Here is a 20,333-nt window from a genome sequence, read left to right on the forward strand (position 1 = left end):
TGATACAAATAGCATGTAATTAAATGATCTTCAAATCTGTTTCTCTCTGACCTCTGATTCATCTGGAGTCATCATCACATTTTCTCTGACTCTGGCTCTCCTGTCTCCCTCTTTCACTCACTAGGATCCTTGTGATTCCATTAGATGCATCTGGAAAATTCAGGATAATCTCACCTGTGAAGTCCCTTTTGCCATGTCAGTTCAGTTCAGTTCAGTCACTCAGTTGTGTCCAACTCTTTGTGACCCCATGAACTGCAGCACGCCAGGCCTCCCTGTCCATCGCCAACTACCACAGTTTACTCAAACTCATGTCCATTGAGTTGGTGATGCCATCCAACCATCTCATCCTCTGTCATCCCCTTCTCCTCCTGCCCTCAATCTTTCCCAGCATCAGGGTCTTTTCAAATGAGTCAGCTCCTCACATCAGGTGGCCAAAGTACTGGAGTTTCAGCTTCAGCATCAGTCCTTCCAATGAATATTTAGAACTGATTTCCTTTAGGATGGACTGGTTGGATCTCCTTGCAGTCCAAGGGACTCTCAAGAGTCTTCTTCAACACCACAGTTCAAAAGCATCAATTCTTAGGCACTCAGCTTTCTTTATAGTCCAACTCTCACATCCATACATGACTACTGGAAAAACCATAGCTTTGACTAGACAGACCTTTGCTGACAAAGTAATGTCTCTGTTTTTTAATGTCCTGTCTAGGTTGGTCATAACTTTTCTTCCAAGGAGCAAGCGTCTTTTAATTTCATGGCTGCAGTCACCATCTGTAGTGATTTTGGAGCCCAGAAAAATAAAGTCTGTCACTCTTACCACTGTTTCCCCATCTATTTGCCATAAAGTGAGGGGACCAGATGCCATGATCTTGGTTTTCTGAATGTTGAGTTTTGCCATATAAGGCGACATATTCACAAATTCTGGGGGTTAGGACTTTTTTGGTGGCTCCATTTTACCTGCCACACCAAACCCACAGGCTTCCTAGCCTCTCAAGGAGCTCTTCTTTCAACCTTCCAGGGTGCCACACAGGTTTCCAGAGGCAGTGCCCCATCTTGATGCTGTGGTCTGAAGAGCGACTTGAGCCATGAAACTATCCAGATTCCAGAAGTCATGGCTAAATTTTGGGGAGTGGGTATATCTGTTAAGGCTGATGAGGATTTCTGTGGCTAACAATTTCTGTGTCAGGTACATGGCTATCCTTTGTGTTGGATATACCTACACACAGTCGTGTATCAGAGTGGGAACGAGCCTTAGTGATAATCTAGTCTAAAACACTGACCTTACAAATGAGGAACCTACAGCCCAGAGAGGTAAAGTGACATCCCTTATGGCAGAGTTGCAATGAGTCCAGGTCCCTTTTCCCTCCAACTCTTGTCCTCCTTTCTTACTCCACATGCTCCATGGGCAGGATTATTAGATTCAGCTAAGGAAGGGCATAATCATCACCAGACAACCACAATCCATCCCTTCCCAGTGAAGGCTTCCCATAGACGGCAGAAGAAACACCCTGGAAGAGGCCTATACTGATGGGGAGGCAAGAAATACTTCACTAGATACCCCGAGAGCATGCCACCTCATTAAGGCAAGTTCTTCTCTGGAGCTCAAGTTCCAGCTGCCAGGCTGGCACCAGAATCTCATTAGGATGAAATAATCACAAGTCACAGCTTGTTGAAAGGTCAAGACCGAAGGCCCAGTGACCTCACTTCTTGGGAGACGAGGGTTACATTTCTGTACGCAGAATCAGGGAACCAGTGTGGCCTCTCATGGTGAGTTCCAGGGGAAGGACAGGGATAAGAGGCCACAAACAGCACCACTGACTTTAGTATGATAAGAAGTGTGTTCAGATGAAGCACATGAGAATTCCCTGGTAGTCCCATGGACAGGAATCTGCCAGCCAATGTAGAGGACATGGGTTCAATCCCTGGTCCAGGAAGATTCCACATGCTGTAGGGCAACCAAGCCTGTATGCCACAACTACCGAATCGTGTACTCTAGAGCCACGCATCACAACAAGAGAAATCTGCATACTACAGCTAAAGAGTATCCCCCATTCACTGCAATAAGAGAAAGCCCACACACAGCAATGAAGGCCCAGCTCAGATAAAAACAAATACATTAATTAATTGAAAGTAAAGTTTAAAATCCCATTAAAAAAAAAAAGTGGGTGTATCAATTTACATTGCAACAGGGTTCCCTTTTCTCCACTGATGGCAGTAGTCAACACAACATTGTAAAGCAATTATTCTTCAATTAAAAAAACAAAAAACACACAACTACCCGCAATCCTTCTGTTACATCTGAAGGGGCAAAGATTGAATTGAAATAGGAATGTGAATTGAATTGAAATGTGTTGATGTCATTCATAGTTTTGTGCTGCACTTAGTCCCTGGGTGAATTCCTGAACCTTATGCACAAGCGATTACCCTTTGTAACCCTCCAAGCATAAATCAAGCACAAATAGGGTCCAGCAGGGGTGCTCTGGATTTGTGAGCTGAAGCCAACTGTTGGTGCCCTCTACCATACCCAGCAGGGCAGGCTTGCCCATTTGTTTGTCTCACTCCAGCCAGCACCACAGGCTTTTTTGGTGGTTGTTGTGGCAGAAAATAGCTAACATGTTCCCTCCCCCAGGAAAGTCTAAAATAATTCAATAAGACATACCTTCAAATGAGAATTTTTATCCCCTTATATTAAAAAATAATGATGCTTTATCTTATTATAAAAGTAATACATAATAATGGACTCAAATTTGAAAATACTAAGAGTACACAGAAGAAAATAAAAATCACTGAAAATTGAGTCATCTAGAAATAACTTCTGCTATGTTAGTATATCTCCTTATAGACTTTTTTCTTACGTACATACACATTTTTCTCTTTTACAAAACAATTTATGTAACATACATTGGTTAATCTTTTGAAACAAATCTAATAATAGGCCTTGAATACGTTCCCATGTTATTGTTTTTACATGGCATACATATAATGGCTGCATAATATTTAAGTATACTGCCTGCAATGCAGGAGACAAAGGTTTGATCCCTGGATTGGGAAGATCCCTTGGAGAAGGAACTAGCAACCCATTCCAGTATTCTTGCCTGGGAAATCCCATGGACAGAGGAGTCTGGAAAGCTACAGTCCATGTGGTTGCAAGAGTCAGATATGACTTAGCAATTAAAAAACAATAATATTTTATTTAACTAAATCCTTATTATGTGAGCATTTAAATGAATTCTAGTTTTTCACTACCAAGATACCTTTTTAGATAAGCTGTAGAAAATATTTGGTTGCAACCCTGTTCCTCAGGTCTTAGAGTAATCTTAGAGAAAAATATCTTTTGATTCTTGAAGGTGAGTTAGTATGTTAATAGTACTTAGACAGGAAGTGACTTCTTCCTCTTCAAACCATATTGACTCTGAAAAAAGAGACTAAATGGTCTTTGAAACTCAGAGAGACCACAAGAGCTAAACCTATCTGTAAGGCCTTCTTGATGGAGAGTACCCAGCCAGCATAGCTCAGGAGACAGGGAGAAATCTGCCCAGGCAACTTCCTAAAGGACTGGAAAGGGACAGATTCATCAATGACTCGGGCTGGGTGACATGTCTTAGCAAATCCTGAAGTTCAGTTCCATTTATAGAGGACAGATGTCCTGCAGAGGCTCCAAAGTATGTGCATGATTACATTTATTTTAAAGAAGTAAGAAGCAAAATAAGCTTTACCAATAATATTATATAGCTAGAAAAAATATATATGCATATAATTGATGAATACACACATAGCAAGAGTGCTCAGAAATATTTTACTAATGGGGAATATAATAAAATAAAGTTTAGAAACCACTGCCTTAAAACAGAAACTCCATAGTAGACAGAGGGAACAGAATAGGTGGGGAGATTCTGGGAACCACTTGGCATAGACAGTCCCAGTTTGGACCACCGCATTTGACACACATGAAAAGAAACATCGTTCTATTCTGGAATGTGTGTGTGTGATTCCAATTACATTCTTCTAGTCCAGTTTGCCTATCTCTCTTGACTACTCTCCCAGCTTCAACAAACTGCTAAAACCAGAGGTCTTTGCTAAAGACCGCCCATAGAGACGAAGTGAGGGGAGCAATTACTGATCATGGGAGGGATTCTCCTGCAGAGCCTCCAGAAGGTGCCAACCACGCCATCACTTTGATTTCAGACTGCTGGCTTCCAGAAGTGGGGAAACATTAATTTCTGTTGTTTTAAGTCACCCAGTTTGTGTTTACTTGTTGCAGCAGCTACAAGAAACTAACACAAAAGGGTAAAACAGGAGTGAACCTAAAGACCAGATGACCCCATCTACGACTGTGGCCCCGTCACCCGCGGCAGCTTCGCTAGGCATCTCAGAGCTCCAGAACGGTATTCCTCAACCTTTTTGAAAACTATTATGCTACCTAGATAAACAGAAAAATCTCAGGAGCAGAGTTTCATTCAGGCCTCACACACAGAACAAAATAAAGCAAAAGCCTGAGAATCAGTGCCCTGGAGGAGAATTCAGTTGATACAAGAAGAACGTGAGCCCCTCCCAGCTGATTCTACTCCTGGTCTTACTGTGTATGCATCTGGATACATATGCATATGAAGGGCTGGGGAGGCGTTTGGGAGGGGGGCTGCTAATCTGCTTCCCATTTTAAAGCTAGGATTTAGCTAGAGATCAAAATCTTATCTTGCTGAAGAAGAAAAATATGTTCCCTTGACTGCATTCCAAAATACCGGAAGGAGTAGACATTGAACATGCCCCTGGCACTTCTTAAAAAGTCATAGAACGCCTCAACCTGATGATTCCTCAAGATTTTATTAATTTATAATATTATGTTCCATCAAGATCATCACTTTTTATTATCTTGCTGCTCTGCATTGTATCTCCCTTATTATTCTCAGCTACAGGGGCCATAAATTAAAATCATTCAGAATTTATACTCCTACAGTTCATTATCTATGATTGGTATTATCTCACCGCCTTCTCTGGCCCCTCTATATCCCCTGACAAGAAATATTGCAATAGAGTCTAAATACCATCCAACCAATAAATGTTGAGTTAAAAAAAAGGAGGTGGGGGGGAGTGGGAAAACCCTTTATTGAAGGGTACTCCATCACTCCTTCTTATCTCCATCAACAGCAATTCTTTCTGTCAAAATGACAGAGAAATAAGCTTCTAAACAGTTGAGAGTTAGGTCCTTGCTTTGCTCCTGTCTGGACTGGACATGTAATTTTCTCTTCCTTTACCTTCTTCTACTCTTTCCCTGCAGGTCAAGGGACTGATGCTTCACGAGAAGCAACCCTACTTCAGGGAACAAGCAGGTAGCAATGTAATCAATTGATTTCAAAAACAACAGGTGGTCCAAAAGCTACAAAAGCTGGGAGGCTGGTCTTTTGTTTCTAAGACTGATCAAGACAGAGTATAGATACCTCCACTAGACCCCAGGAAGAATAAACGCAAGTATCTGACAATGGTGAGATTCCCCCAAATTACATTTGGATGTGTTTGTTCACTAAAAAACTTGATAAAGTAAACTGGTGTATCCACAGAAGCTTTTGTCATGGTTGTTCCATCAATATCTTCAGAGATGTGAGATCCTGCCACACTAGGAAGAGCAATAATTTTTCAGAGAGATGGAAATTGGCAACACTTGCTAAAAAGTGGATATTCAAATCCTGACTGATCCTGAAAGAAAGCTGAATGCCAAAGAATTGATGCTTTTGAACTGTGGTATTGGAAAAGACTCTTGAGAGTCCCTTGGACTGCAAGGAGATCCTACCAGTCCATCCTAAAGGAAATCAATCCTGAATATTCATTGGAAGGACTGATGCTGAAGCTGAAGCTCCAATACATTGGCTACCTAATGTGAAGAACTCACTTATTGGAAAAGACCCTGATGTTGGGAAAGACTGAAGGCAGGAGAAGGGGACAGCAGAGGATGAGATGGTTGGATGGCATCACCGACTCGATGGACATGAGTTTAGCAAGCTCCAGGAGTTGGTGATGACAGGGAGCCTGGCATGCTGCAGTCCCTGGGATTGCAAAGAGTTGGACACAACTGAGCAACTGAACTGGACTGAACTGACTGATTCATATAATGGAAAAGTTCACATTTAGTGTATGTCCTGGCCTTGGGATCTAGCTTTTTAGAAACATAAAGCCCTCAATATATATCCACTTTCAGGACCACTGCAAAGTCAGTATTTCTTCCTCCCCTCCTCTCCTTCCTTTTTTTTCCCCCTCTCACGATACTCAGCATAACATGCAGATGCTAAAGATCATAAGACAGAGCATGCTGCTGCTACTGCTAAGTCGCTTCAGTCATGTCTGACTCTGTGTGACCCCATAGACAGCAGCCCACCAGGCTCCCCTGTCCCTGGGATTCTCCAGGCAAGAACACTGGAGTGGGTTGCCATTTCTTTCTCCAATGCATGAAAGTGAAAAGTGAAAGTGAAGTCGCTCAGTCATGTCCGACTCTTAGAGACCCCATGGACTGCAGCCCACCAGGCTCCTCCATCCATGGGATTTTCCAGGCAAGAGTACTAGAGTGGGGTGCCATTGCCTTCTCCCAAGACAGAGCATAGGGGAGGAGAAACAGGTCAGAGTGTGGCAAAACACAATCTATTGGCACTGCTTTAAAATTGTTTAAAAATGTAAAAAGCATTGATTTTCAAAGTTATAAAGCCTGACACCACCATAGCTGTGGATAATTGCCACTTGTCCTTCTCTCCTCACTCAGTGAAATTTGGTCATAATTCAACAGTTATTAAATTAAAAACCTATGATCAAAAATGCATGTTTACACAGGACGACTTCAATGGGTTAGGAATTGGGATCCAGAGACATCACTAGCAATGGCTGAATGTGAGTAAGCCTGAAAAAGTGTCCACACCAATAGTACAAGAAACCTAAGAATCACCTGAGAAACTTATACAATCATAAAATAAAACAGAGCCCCATGGAAATCAAAGTTGCGATGACATACTGTATTTCATCTGCCAGATGACCAAAAATGACAAAGTCTGGCAAAACCCAATACTGGTAAGGATGTAGAATCCTGGATGCACTAATACATCATTAAAGGGAATATAAGTTGGTGCCACCACTTTGGAAAATACATTGGATTATGTATTGAAACGGAAGGTGAACCATGTTGACCCAGAAATTCCACCCCAAGTTCTATGCTCCAGGGAAACCCATGGACATGCACACACTCTAAGAGGCATGTAGTGGTGCTGTTGGTAATAGCATAAACTCAGAAACAACCCAAATATCTAATAACAGTGGAAGAGACAAACTGTGGTATTTTCATGTAATGGATCCAATACAAAACGAACCACAGCTATATGTATTAAAACAGGCAAATCACAAAACACTATTCCATTTATACAACAGGTTGCAAATCTAATCAATATGCTGTTTGAGGCTATATACATAAGGGGTAAGGCCATAGAGAAAAGCAAATGCATGATTAAACACAAAGTATGGGGTAATGGTTACCTCTGGGGAAAAGGAGAGATTTTTGATCTAGGTGGGAGAAGAAAAGGTTGTAAAGGAATTGACAACATTCAAATTCTTACACTTGGTGATGAGAATACAAGTACTGATTATGTTTTAATCTTTAATCCACACATATATATTATGTCTACTTTTTTGTACATGCTTGATTTTACAATAAAGTTTGAAAGTCTATAGATTCCTAGGCTCTACTTCACATCTACTGAATCAGAATCTTAGGTTATAGCATTTAGACAGTATTTGTATAAGTTCTCCAGAAGATTTTGGATGCACTATTGGGTAAGAGCCACTCACTTACACACACACACACCCCACATTACACATCGGTATCCAGGTGAAAGCAGCTTTAAATACAAATCATAGTCAAGAAATTTCAAGAGTGTCATAAAAATAGAAAAGGTCATCCTGGGAGAGTGTGTATAATAGAAAGAGGCCTCACAGTTCAGGGCTCCAGGCTGAGGGGGAAGCCTGGGAGCATTAGTTACTAGTTTTTAGTCCTCACCAATTTCCTTGAGCCCTGTTCCTGTGTGCTTCCCAGGAGCATCTGTCTGAGATAATCACCCTAAGAACTGGGCCCACAGCAGCTCTCACCACAGCTTTTGCTATAAAGACAGAGGCATGATAAGGTGGAGAGTATTCCTGTCTATGATTCATGAAGGCAGACATCTAGACCTGTAGACCCACATGTATAAGCTGATTGTCAGCAAGTTGCTTCCCCTCTCTGAGCCCTGGTTTTCTCATCTGCCCTGTTGCCCTCGCAAAATTGGAACCCAACGAGACAATGCAGTTGGAAGGGCTTTGCAATTGGAAGTACTACTCTGCCATGCCCAGTAAATCCAGTACTATGTCAGTTATTATTTCTTCCTAAAATCTAAAAATACAGGCTGTCAATGCTGGATCGGTAGAATTTTCTGGGTCCAAGGAATTGGGAGCTCTAAGATTTGTCTTAGAGAGACCTGAGAAAGGATTAGGTCTTAGTGCCTCTGTATCTCTTTCTAAAAACTCGGCAAATATTTATCAAGCATCCATCACTTATCCTGAGCCTATCTTTTCCAGTACTGATAATTCAGAAGAAGATGTTCATAAACAGCTCAGAACTACTGGAAGCACCTTACAGAACTAATATGCAGTCTGAATAGTCATTAATGGCTTTGAAACTAACATTTAACTCAGTTATACAACATACTCCAAATTAGGATTGCCAGATTCAGCAAGTAAAAATGCAGAACACAATAACATTTGAATTTTTTAGGATAATTGGAATAATTTTTCAGTGTAAGTATGTCCCAACTACTTACATGAGACACACTTATACTAAAAAAATCATCTGTTGTTTAAAGCTCAAATTTAACTGGATGTCCCATGTTTTAGAGATGACACCATTCCAAATAAACAAACAGGTTAACATTTTTTTCAACATCTTACATTTGGAAATCTGCGTGAAAGAGAGCTATGAAATCCTATTTCTAAACCCTTCAATCCAAAGGGTTGGATTGATCTTGAAACTGAACTTGTAGCCTCCTCTCCCTTGTATACTCCAAGGCATGGAAAGGCACAGATATTAAAAACAGGTTTCAAAGGAAACAGGACAGAACAGGGATGGAGAAGTCACAAATTTCAAACAGAAACAGACATCCCATCCTCATCCTGGACCACTCAGGACACTTTGCATTGTCCTCTACCCTTACCTCTGGGCATTTCCTTGGAATGCTCCGCCTCAGGCCCATCCAACAGGTCCATCTGAGAGGCCTCCTCAGAAGAAACATGGCGCCAGGACCAGCTCTGGTTCCCGAGGTTGTGCAGTGGGGGGGAATACTCCAGCTCACAGGGGAAGTCAAAGCTGCACTCCAGACCTGCAAGGAGCAGTCCATGGTCAGTGGAGCAAACTGTCTCCCAGATGTGACCTTCCAGCCCCACTCCACTCCAGGAAGTTGGCCTCCATCTCATCCAGGTGTGAGGAGCTATAAATTTCACAGGCAGCTTAGCTCCATATGGATGAGAAGGAGACTAAGAGATAAAAATAGAGTGCTTTGTATAACTCGGATTATGAGAGATGTCTTCAGAGAAGGCAAGTAGAAAAAAAGAGCTAAGAGGTTGAACCATGAAAAGATTTGCATCCTGTCAAGTTACTTGGCGACATGAAGAAGGCTTGAGGTCAACAGGTCAGAGCTGGGCTTTGCAACCAGAAAGGTGTGAATCTAAGTCAGGCAAGAAAATTAACCTCTCTGGCTTCAACCATCCTCTCTTGTACATTAGGGATGATAATTTCTACCTCTGGAGATTGCTGTAAGAACCAGCAGGATAACACAATATCTACACACACAACTGGTGCACAACTGATGCTCAGCAAAAATTCTTATCAGGTTCCTAAATAAGAAGAGGAGGCCAAAGGGAACTTAGGCTTCTCACAGCCCTGTTTGCCAACCATATCATCTATTCTTCAACCACCCTCCAGGGAGGAGCGCAAAGGCTAGGATAGCTAATCTGAGTTTTATTTTCTCTTGGAGAGGGAATAGGGAAGGTCACTGATTAGGGAGAGAGAGAAGAGGCAAGAAGAGGCCGTGCTCTGGGACTTTGTATCATCTTTTCTGGGCTTCTTTGCAAGAATCATCACTGTGTCCAATCCTTTCACATCTGCTGCCCTACTTTTAAGATATACTCACCTTCTATTTCCCTTGCCTTGCTCATTATTTTCTACCCAAAGTGGCTGAAGGCTCTCAATGCTTGCTCATGGATCAATAGAATATGTGTCAAAAAGCAAATTAGTCATCTACTCTTTACTTCATCATCTCCATCTCCTTTTTGCCCTGGAGATGTGAAGAAAGGGAAAATTTGATATAAAGACCATTGAATGGGACTTTGGGGAATTTTGTTGGTATCCAGGCTTCTCACATTTGGTTGGTATCTTCTTCTCACATGTAGAACTTGGTGCCCTCATTCATAAATAAGAGGTTTAGACTCAATGATTCTAGAAACAATTACCCAGAGAAACCTAGGTTCCAGCTCCAACTTTGCCATTGATTTGCTGGTTACCTTGAATAAGCCACTTTACTTTTCTGGGCCTTAAGTTCCTCAAATACAGAATGAGACCCACACTAGATGTCTTCTAAAGTTCCTTCTTGATTTGACTTTTTTAAGATTCCAAAGTCCTTACTCTTAGAAGCATTATAACTAATTTATTAAATCAATCTGTTTGGTGGTGCTAATGGGTAGTTTTAGTCGCTAAGTTGTGTCTGACTCTTGAGACCGCATGGACTGTAGCCTGCCAGGCTCCTCTGTCCATGGCTTTCCCAGGCAAGAATACTGGAGCGGGTTTCCACTTCCTTCTCCAGTGGATCTTGCCGACCCAGAGATTGAATCTGCGTCTTTACAACTGAGCCACCAGGCAAGCCACTAATGGGTACTAACTCCCAATTATCACTGTGCATTTTAATAGCTGCTTCTGGAGCTACTGTTACCTTGATCTCCAAGACAAGTTCTCTGCTGGGAATTCCAGAAGGCAGAGGAGTAGTACCAAATCTAGTGCAGATAGCCAGTCACTGGAATGTCCTTAGTAACACCATAGAAGCTGGCCCTGCCCTGGAGTAGGAGTAAAATAATTCCCAATGACGCTGGCCAAACTAAGTTTAGGGGGGAAGAAAAAAATCCTTCAATTACCCTTCTATTAAGTATCTTTCTACTTCTCAACCAGCAGAGATTTATGTGCCAGCTGCTCTCCAGAGCTGCCATCCTCCTGGTCCTAAGGTTAATACCATTCGCCCTTTCATGATTCAGACAATTCACCTTTATAATGTCAAGCTGAAACAGGCAGAGCTAGGCTTGTTTGAGTTGACATGCCACTTGCTGCCTACATATTTTATCAGCCTTGAAGACTTTCTACATGCTTCTGGGGGCTGAGCTACTGCTATGAGCTAGTATCCATGAATTGTAGGCTGCCTTAATCTTCAAGACTTGCTTGCTAGGTCCCCAGTTTCAATAACAGAATGCAAAGAGGAGGAAAAAAAACCAACATTTTGTACTTTGTAGCACAAAATTATCCTTATAATGAAATGTATCTTATAATGAAAAGTATAGCCATTAAGCCTGGCTCCTCTGTGGATGATCAAAAAGACCCAACCACATTAGCGGAAGATTAAGTCAGAAGGTGGCCACCTCCACCCCACATCAACAACTATCGGTGCCTTTCCCAGAGCTTCAACTTCTGAAGCCCATCTTCCATCTTGACTTTTCTTCTCCAATTAGAGTCATCCTGCTTCCACGTGGAACAGAAGGGTGGCATGCCAGCTCAGACACTGCCTAGCAAACATGCTCTGTGCGCATGTTACACAAACAGACAACAGAACATTCAATTCCAGCCTCAAGTATCATCAATCCTTGAATCTTTGAACTCTGGAGAGACTGATGATCAGTTGTGTATGGATCAGATTCTGCCTAGTAAAACAGGCCAGGCAGATATTCCTATTATCAAATAGGTTTGTTTTGAAATTCATACTCTGAGGCAGCTTCTCTTCAGCTGTCAAAGATGTACTTTGTGCTTTAAATAGAAATGGAGCCAACATTATTGCTTATTTGGGGTGAAATTAGATTGGGCTTTTCTACATTCTGATTTAATTTCTTATAAAATTTCAACACAGGTTTCTTCTGACCTAGCTTTAGTGCCTTTTGAGCAATAATATCTGGGACTTGTCTTCTCTAAAAATGGCAGATTAAGTCTCATTTTCCTAAGCCTTTTCTGAGTTTCTAGATCTAGGGTGTTTCTTGGATCTCTCTCTTCAGCCCTCCTTGACTCTGTCCCCAGGAGATGGGTGCTATAGAGTCTCTCTTACAAATAGGACTCAGAGGAACTAAGGGCTTCAGTGAAGTGCTCAGCCTTAAGCAACCCAAAATGGCTGAACAGGCCCATACCCAAGGGGAGGTGTAGAAACAAACATTCAATAACCCCAGTTGTCGGCCAGGGACTGTGCCAAAGAGATTTCTTATATCACTATATTTAATCTGCTGAACAAATTGAGAAGTGAATTGTGTTTTCTCTTTAAAGCTGAGGAAACTGAGACTCAGAAAGTTTACTCTACTTGTACAAAGATGAAAGGACTGCCCTGAGGCAGAGCCAGAATGTGACCCAGGGCCGACTAACGCTGAAGAGCTCACAGCTCCACAGCTTCAGAATTTTAATCCAGGGCCAACAGATCAAATTAAATAATATATGAGAAAGCTATGAAGTGCTATGTTTTGGTTATTATTAGATACTATGTCTGTAACTTTGTCATGTCCATAAAGGCTGCTATACTACCCTAAGGGGACAGAGCTATATTTCATCTGTGTCAGGTCCAAAACTGTACTTTTCACATATCTGTTTGGAACCAGGAGAATCTAACCACTGAGAAAGAGCAATGAGAAAAAGACTTTCCAGAACCTGCTAATCACATAGTTGAAATCACTGTGACCAACAGAAAGTCACTTCCATCATGGAAGAAAGATAAAGTAATGGAATCTTCTGGAAATAATTGGCCTGCTGAGAGGAGTGTCAAGTGCTTTCAAGGGAAAGGTCTTGGTAGAGCAGTGAGGGTGACTCCAGGCTCACTCCTGCACACAGCAGCTGAAGGGCCTCAGAATGTCCATTCCTTTTTCTGCACCTGGCTTTCTGCAATTTGAAAATGATGGAGCATAGTCCCTCTCTGATGCTCTCCATTTCTGAATTCGGTGATTCTATAGAGCTCACCGTGAGCCAACACAACCTTACAGACTGTTGGTCCCCTCACTCTGTCTGCCTCTAAATGAGGGCCTGCTGTTATCCCTAATGGGTTCCCCAGGAAAGGAGGTGGAATGTGCATCACACTCCATAGGGACTCAGTTTGCCTCAAGATTCTCAAAGAATTAAGAAGGAGAGTTCAGGCAGATTTTACAGATGACTGCCAGGGTGAGTGTGTGTGTGTGTGTATTCACACATTTTTATCAGTCTGTACCCATATTCTTAAATCTTCCAGGATATGAGTTACATTTCTAAAACTGAATTAACAGCTTCAAGAAATTGTTCTAGTATAAAATACAGCCATTCAGAAGAACTGTTCAGTAACCCATCAGAAAAACCCTGTGGTGGCCCTTCCCAGAGAGATGCCCAGTTCCCTTGGCTGTGGTGAGTTGGCAGTGACCAAGCGCTTTGAGACTGAATCTGGACTCTGGGAATGTGAGTGATTACCACAGCAATCTTGCTCAAGGCCTGAGCCTAGGAAGCCAGCTGTGGCTACTCTGGCAAAGGTGGGAATCTTCCCAGCCTGAGCCACAGGAAGGAGACTGCATGGAAGTTTCAGGCACTGTCCAAGCATAACAGGGATAGCAGATGTACTTTGAACTCTAGAGTCTTCTCTTGAGTGGACTTAGAAAGTCCCACAGTCTTCCTTTATATCCAAACTGACCTCAAGCTTCCCCAAATCCCTTAGATCAAGGTCCTTTGTACCTCCTTCACCCCAACCCTATAAATGCAGAGACCCCCCCACTAGTTTCCTAAGTCTCCTTTAGACAACCCAAATTAAGGGACCAACAGCCTCCTTTAGACTTTAAGACATGTCTTCTGAGGCTGGCTGGTTTCTAGAGGCCACAGGTGGCAGGTGTCAGCCTGGGCAGCTTCATAGGAGCCCATTGGATGATATTGCCCAGCCTCAACCCAGCACAAGGAGTGAAAGCAAAACCACAGAGTAAAAAGCAGAGTCATAGAAAAAAGAGAGAAACAGTATGTTTATCAACCTCGTGATACTTCACCCTTCTTCATTTTGTCTCTTATTACAAGTGTCCCAGGAGTCAAGCTTGGACTTACGTTCTCAACTCTGGCAGCAAGGAGTGTATGGTTATAGAAGAGCCCCAAGTAAGGGATCTCTCTGGGGGAGATGGAGAATAGTTCCAATGGAGGAATTATGAAATTCCTCCATTTCATAATGGATAGCATGTACTGAGAGTTTAACATGGTCAGGCACAATCACAGGCACCCTATATCATTATCTTATTGAGTTCCTATGAACTAAATGGGATTTGTATCTCAATTTGATAGAGGAAGACACTGGAGCTTAGAGAAATGAAGTCACATCTGAAGTTACTTGCTCACATAGGAAGTGACTGACTTGGTTTCCACTGACCTGCTTCCTCCATGGGACCCCAAGGCCTTGACATCAGTAGCTCACTAACAGGGAATTATGAATTGAAAAGGCAGCAGAAAGACTTCCCTTTGTTCAGAGCCACAGACACCAATAACAGTCAAGACCTGCAGTGAGGCAAGACAGGAATTGGGACAGGCAGGGTCAAGATGGAGGCCGGACAGGAAGCAAAGCACTGAGCTGTCCTTGAAGAGTGTCCTGCTCCCCCCTTCACAAAGCCAGACCTGGGATACCCTAGGCGAGGACTGAGTCAGTCTTGTCCATCCCCAAGAGCCAAGTCTTACTCCCAGTGGGAATGACTCAGAAAGTCAAACCTACAGCGGCATTGAAGTCCGGGACTCCATGTTGATGTCTGTTTTTCCTGATATCCTCTGTGGTATCCTTTGTGGTTCTTGGTAGGCTAAGGGTCTCCATTAAGGGAACTGAGAGTGGGATGGGCAAGGTTTTTGGACTATCTGGGGCCCACAAGAGAGTTTATTCAACTGTATGCTCAGCCCTGGGATCTGCATCTGAAAACAGAATTAACAGGTTTGCTACTAGTTTAACATATGGCAACATAATTGTGATTTTTGCCTTGGGGTTATTTTCCTCTCTCTAGTTTTCTTGATCCAGTGCTTAGCTGCCAGGATGCTGATAGCCTGACATGGGGCCTGAAATCTCTCATTTGCTGAATGGTGGTCTCTATGGTCCCACCCAGCTCTGCAGTCTTTTCCTATGCATACTTGCCCATAGGTCTTATTAAGCAACTTAACACCATCAGGATTGTTTCTCAGGGATAGAGCACAAGTCCTGAGATTTGACTCCAGTCCTGCTACTTGTCAGCTGTGCAGTGTGGGGCACTCTCTCCCTCTCTCTGAGTCCCAGCCATCTCAGTGATAAGACTAACTTCCCAGGACTGGTAGGAGGACTCAATGAGAATGATGCATGTCTTTAGAATGGAGAAATTCCTAATGCACATTAGCTGGTTCAGAATTTACTCATGCCCTTTTGAACACAGCTTTCTGTTCACCACAAGAAACAGTATTTAATGGGGCAGTCAACCAATAGCACATGACCATTTCCTCAGTATTTTGTTGTACCACAGGAAGGTTGGTGTTTCTGCCTTAAGGTGATATTCGCAGTCAGCTGTTAGAACTTGAAGCAACATTTAAGGTTGTTTTTCCCATTGGACAGGTGAAAACACCAAGACCCAGGCCAGGGAAGATTTACCCACGGTCATATGGCTGGTCAGGGAGTCCTTCACATACAGAGTAGAGGGCATCTCTCCTGGCTGTGGAGGCCTTTCCGAATGGCATCCTCTCCAGGCAGCACCAGGCCTGAGCTAGGTTGAAAATCTGTTACTGAATCACCAGCTCTCACCTCCTCAGGCTTGGCTTATTGGCACATTTAAGCTAAGGCTGTAATGATTCATGGGTGGCCTTACAAATGCCAATGTATTCCTGACAAGCCTGATTTGTGTATTCAATAAAGAACCATATGAAGCACCATACACATGTGGCAATTTTCTTGTAGGTGACCTTTAGAGGTCATAAAATAGAGCTTCATATTCGAAACTTCAGTTCATTAGATAAAGCTCCAGGAACCAGCAGTCTTGAAATACTGTCAGGCCTTAAGAATTGTATCCAGCTCAAGAGAACTCCCTTGGCTGCCACCAATCCTGGGGCACAAGGTGGGGTCTCCTTTTCTCAAGAGATTTCCCTGAACTTTCCAAATGTTGACCTCAAGATCATGAAAGACCCTGAGGACCATCTTAGAGGAAGACACTGAATCCAGAGACATAGAGGAGCTTGCCAAAGGATGCACAGTGGGTGAGTTTAGAAGTGTTCTAAATTCCAGCTCCTAACCTGGTAACTTTTACTATTATCACTCAAAGCTGTGAGTAACAAACAAGTAAAATGATATCTTAAAACAATTTTTAAAATTCTAAAAAATCCATACTGTGTTTTTCTGGATAAGCTGGCAAAAGCATACATAGCTAGGTTTCAAATATTCCACAATGATTTGATGGCTAAAATAATCTCCAATAAGGCTTCCTGGCCTCTTGCATCCTAAAAGTCCTCTTCTCCTGCTTTGTGGTGGTTGCTGGACAGCAAGTCTGTGAACAGGCCAGAAGCTATGTGAATACAAAGGGAAGAGAAAAGGGTGGTCTAAGAGTGAAGTGGGAAGATCCTCTTTGCCCTGTTTTATATCAAAGCCTCAGAGGGGCACCAGGGTGTCTGGGGAGTAAACAGAGACATAAGCTCCAAACTGGGGTCTGACTGCTCAAGGTGAAAACTTGCCTCTGTCACTCACTGGCTGTGCTATCTCAGGGCAAATTATTTAATTTCTGTGTGGCTCGATTTTGTTTTCACTTTAAAATGGGAATTAAAACAGGGGCCACCTCAGGGAATTATGAGGAGGATTAAATGCAATACACACATCAAGCACCTGGCATGGGGACTCACACACACAGTCTGATTCTTACTAAATGATGGCAAGCCTTGTTCTTGCTCTCCAGTTGGCTCCAGGCTCAGTCACCACAGAGCAGAAATAAAGGGGCGCATGTTCAGCAATGAAGGCAGAACTATGTGAAACCTTGTGGAAGCTCCTCCTCACTTTGACAGGCTGATCAAGCTTTCCTTTGGAAGCGAAGTCACGCTAGACCTTGAGTAAGAAGAGCTGGGTTCAAGCCCTGGCTTGAGATATTACTTCAAGAAAGTCCCTCAACCTCTCTAGGCCTCAGTTTCCTCATCTGAAAAATGAAGTAGTGGAATAAAATGATCCTCAGATCTCATCCATCTCCATCATCCTAAGACCAATTTCACCTTTGGGCATGGCTGAAACAAGCTTTCTAATCTGGCTCTAGCCAGCTGGTCAGCAGAATCCCAGGAGTCCTGACTTCCAGCTCAGGCTCCTTTCTCCTTTCTCCTCTGGGTTTTCTTCTTAAGGAGCACTTAGCCCACCAGTCATCTTCTATGTTAATCCACCAGCTACCGTCAACATTCTGGTCACACTCTTTATGAGATCTGCCCCCTGCTTGCCCTCCCCCACCACTGTTCACTTGGAGGGACCCCAGAACTGAAATCATTCACTTCCTCCCCACCAGCATCCTCCCTACAATGTATCTGGGAACCAACCACCAAATTTAAGACATCTGCTCAGCTCACTTATAATCAAGATGCAGCAAAAAAGGGCCAAGTCTCCTTCAATCAATCAATTATATAAACACAGCCTCAGAAGAGTCTCAGAGGAGGGTGTGTGTGTGCATGCATGCCCACAAGGGTGGAAGATCAGCACAGAAAGCTCAATTCTCATTTCCCTTATCTGTGGCCGTAACAATATTACAGATTGAAGAAATGGGACTTGGCTCTTCATTCCAGAACAGAAAATTAGAAATAATTTAAATTCTGAAGTTAATAGCCTCTTCATTTTACAGATAGGAAAACTAAGGCTCAGGAAGGTGAAATAACTTGGCCAAAGTGGCATAGCCCAGGTTCTGGAGAAGCAGAAAGCTAAGACTAAAGTCTAAATTGGACGTCTAGGCCAGTTTTCTGCCTGCAATTTTCAGGAAGCGTTTATGCAAAACATGGTATCTCTAACAGAATGAGGCCAGATCTGGAGAGCATGGTGAAAACATGCTCTTTGTACACTGCTCAGCATGGTATCCACCCAAATGAGACCATTCCTGAAACTAGATGGTTGGAGGAGATCTCTGAGTAGTGTGGCAGCCCCAACAACCGGAGAAGGCTGAGGGTCCTGGGAAGTCTTGACCTCATGCAAGGTGGCCCTTCCCACTCGCTCATCTGTCTCTGCTGGTGAGGACCCCCTGAGTGTTGGAGGTGAACATGAGGTTCCTCCCTGGTGCCAATCTCAGAACACAGGCTTTCCTAACACAGACTCTGTGACCTTCAGAAACTCCTAATCTGGCGGGAAGAAAGACTTACTCACACCTGACTTTCACCATAAGCAGACCTGGGGAAGCCATGGGAACACAGAATAAGAGAGACCTGCCTGGAAGGATCACGGGCTCATGGAAGAGGCAACTTTTGGGCTGCAGTTTGAAGGGTGAAAGGATTTTGACAGATGATAAAGATTAACTAGGAAGGTTAAGAATAGAGGAAGGAATGAGGTTATTCCAGGGAGGGTGAGGAAGTAGTTTGCTTATTTTCATGGAGTCATGTGGATTTTGAAGCTGGACTTCTCAGCATTAAATCCCAGCTCAGAGAGTATCATGGTTCAGGATAAAGTGTTCTCAGGTTCCAGAGGACAAAACTAGGGACTTAAAGAGTTTTAAGGAAAAATATTCTAGCAAATAGTCATGCCACCAAAATGCAGGCTATTGGCCCCTCAATGGAGCAGCTCTCATTCCTCTTCAGAGAGCACTAGGGAAGCACCTATGCTCCAGCACATGGAACTCTGTCCTCACAGCTAATCCTGACAGTGATGCTCTCAATTAGGAATCATGACCATTCCCACTCTTCAGATGACAAAGAGAATCAAAGACGGTGGTTGTCACTGATGGTAAAATAACAACACTCTTAAGAATCAGAGCTGAGAATGAAATTCACATCTCGATCCCAACTGAGCTTCTTCCCCATCATTCAAACAGAGGCTGGAAGATGTCTTGCTTCCATGTCACAGAGGAGATTTTAATAGGCAACTAGGAGGTGTATGAAAGATCTATGGTTTCTAAGCCCAATCCTACAGTCCCCACATCCCAGAATCTTGTTTTTAAGCTCTCCAGGGGACTTCCCTAGTGGTTCAGTGGTTCAGTGGCTCAGACTCCGCATTCCCAATTCAGGGAGCCTGGGTTCAATCCCTGGGCAGGGAACTAGTTCCCACATGCCACAACTAAGAGTTTGCATGCTGCAGTTAAAAGACCCTTCATGATGCAACGAAGATCGGAGATCCCACTTGCTGCAACTAAGAGCTGGCACAGCCAAATACATAATCAAACGAATATTTTAAAAATTATTTTAAAAAGAAGCTCTCCAGGTGATGGCGAAGCAACTAGACTGAGCTTGTATGTGAGCTTACCCACATCAGGATGGTACTGACCCTACACTGATGTAACCTTTAGGGCAGCAAGAACCGCCAGGCTGACAGAGACCCACAGAATTAAAGTGATAATGTGAGTAAAGCAATATTTGGGAGTAACATGTGAGGAAATGCTTTGTAGCTCAAGTACTGAGAAAATATCAACCACCACCCAGGGGGCAGGAGCAGGGGACAGTTGTAGGGTCTGCCAAGCAGGTGGCCTGGGTCTGAATCTCAGCTGTGTTACTAGCACTGGGCAGATCAATGACCTCTCTGCGCCTAATTTACCCGCTGTAAGATGAGGCTATTTGATGAGACTGCTGTGGGCCCCGAAAGCTCACCATTTCTGTGAATTTCTCACAGACCAAATTATTCTAGTCATCTATTCAAATGAGCTGGTTAAAGTCTTGTTAATCTGAGGTCTGTTCTGTCATGAAGTTCTGCCCCTGAGGTAGGTCTTCACATAACATTTCACTTTAAGAGGATTTCCTCTCATTTTTATCACTGTTGATCAGTCATTTTCCTGCATATGTTTTGGACACATGTCTTTCTAGACTGGTTAGAAATGCTCTGTATACAATATCTCAGATGTCCCAAAGCTGTCAAAACAAAAATTCCTCAGCTCACTCATGTCTGCTGAATGTGCTTTTT

The 20,333-nt window shown here is 43.1% G+C and overlaps 1 protein-coding gene across 1 annotated transcript in view; it reads right to left on the bottom strand.

Annotated features, from left to right (window-relative positions):
• The window catches only part of ALK (anaplastic lymphoma receptor tyrosine kinase), a gene marked incomplete at its 5' end in the record, with an annotated part of 508,673 nt that overhangs the window by 479,462 nt on the left and 8,878 nt on the right, over positions 1–20,333 (bottom strand). The window contains 1 exon segment of the mRNA XM_010840704.1: positions 9,210–9,374. Within this exon segment, the coding sequence (XP_010839006.1) occupies positions 9,210–9,374 (165 nt within the window).

Source organism: Bison bison, unplaced genomic scaffold (genome assembly GCF_000754665.1).
Source record: "Bison bison bison isolate TAMUID 2011002044 unplaced genomic scaffold, Bison_UMD1.0 scf7180017864145, whole genome shotgun sequence".
Taxonomy (NCBI): Eukaryota; Metazoa; Chordata; class Mammalia; order Artiodactyla; family Bovidae; genus Bison; species Bison bison.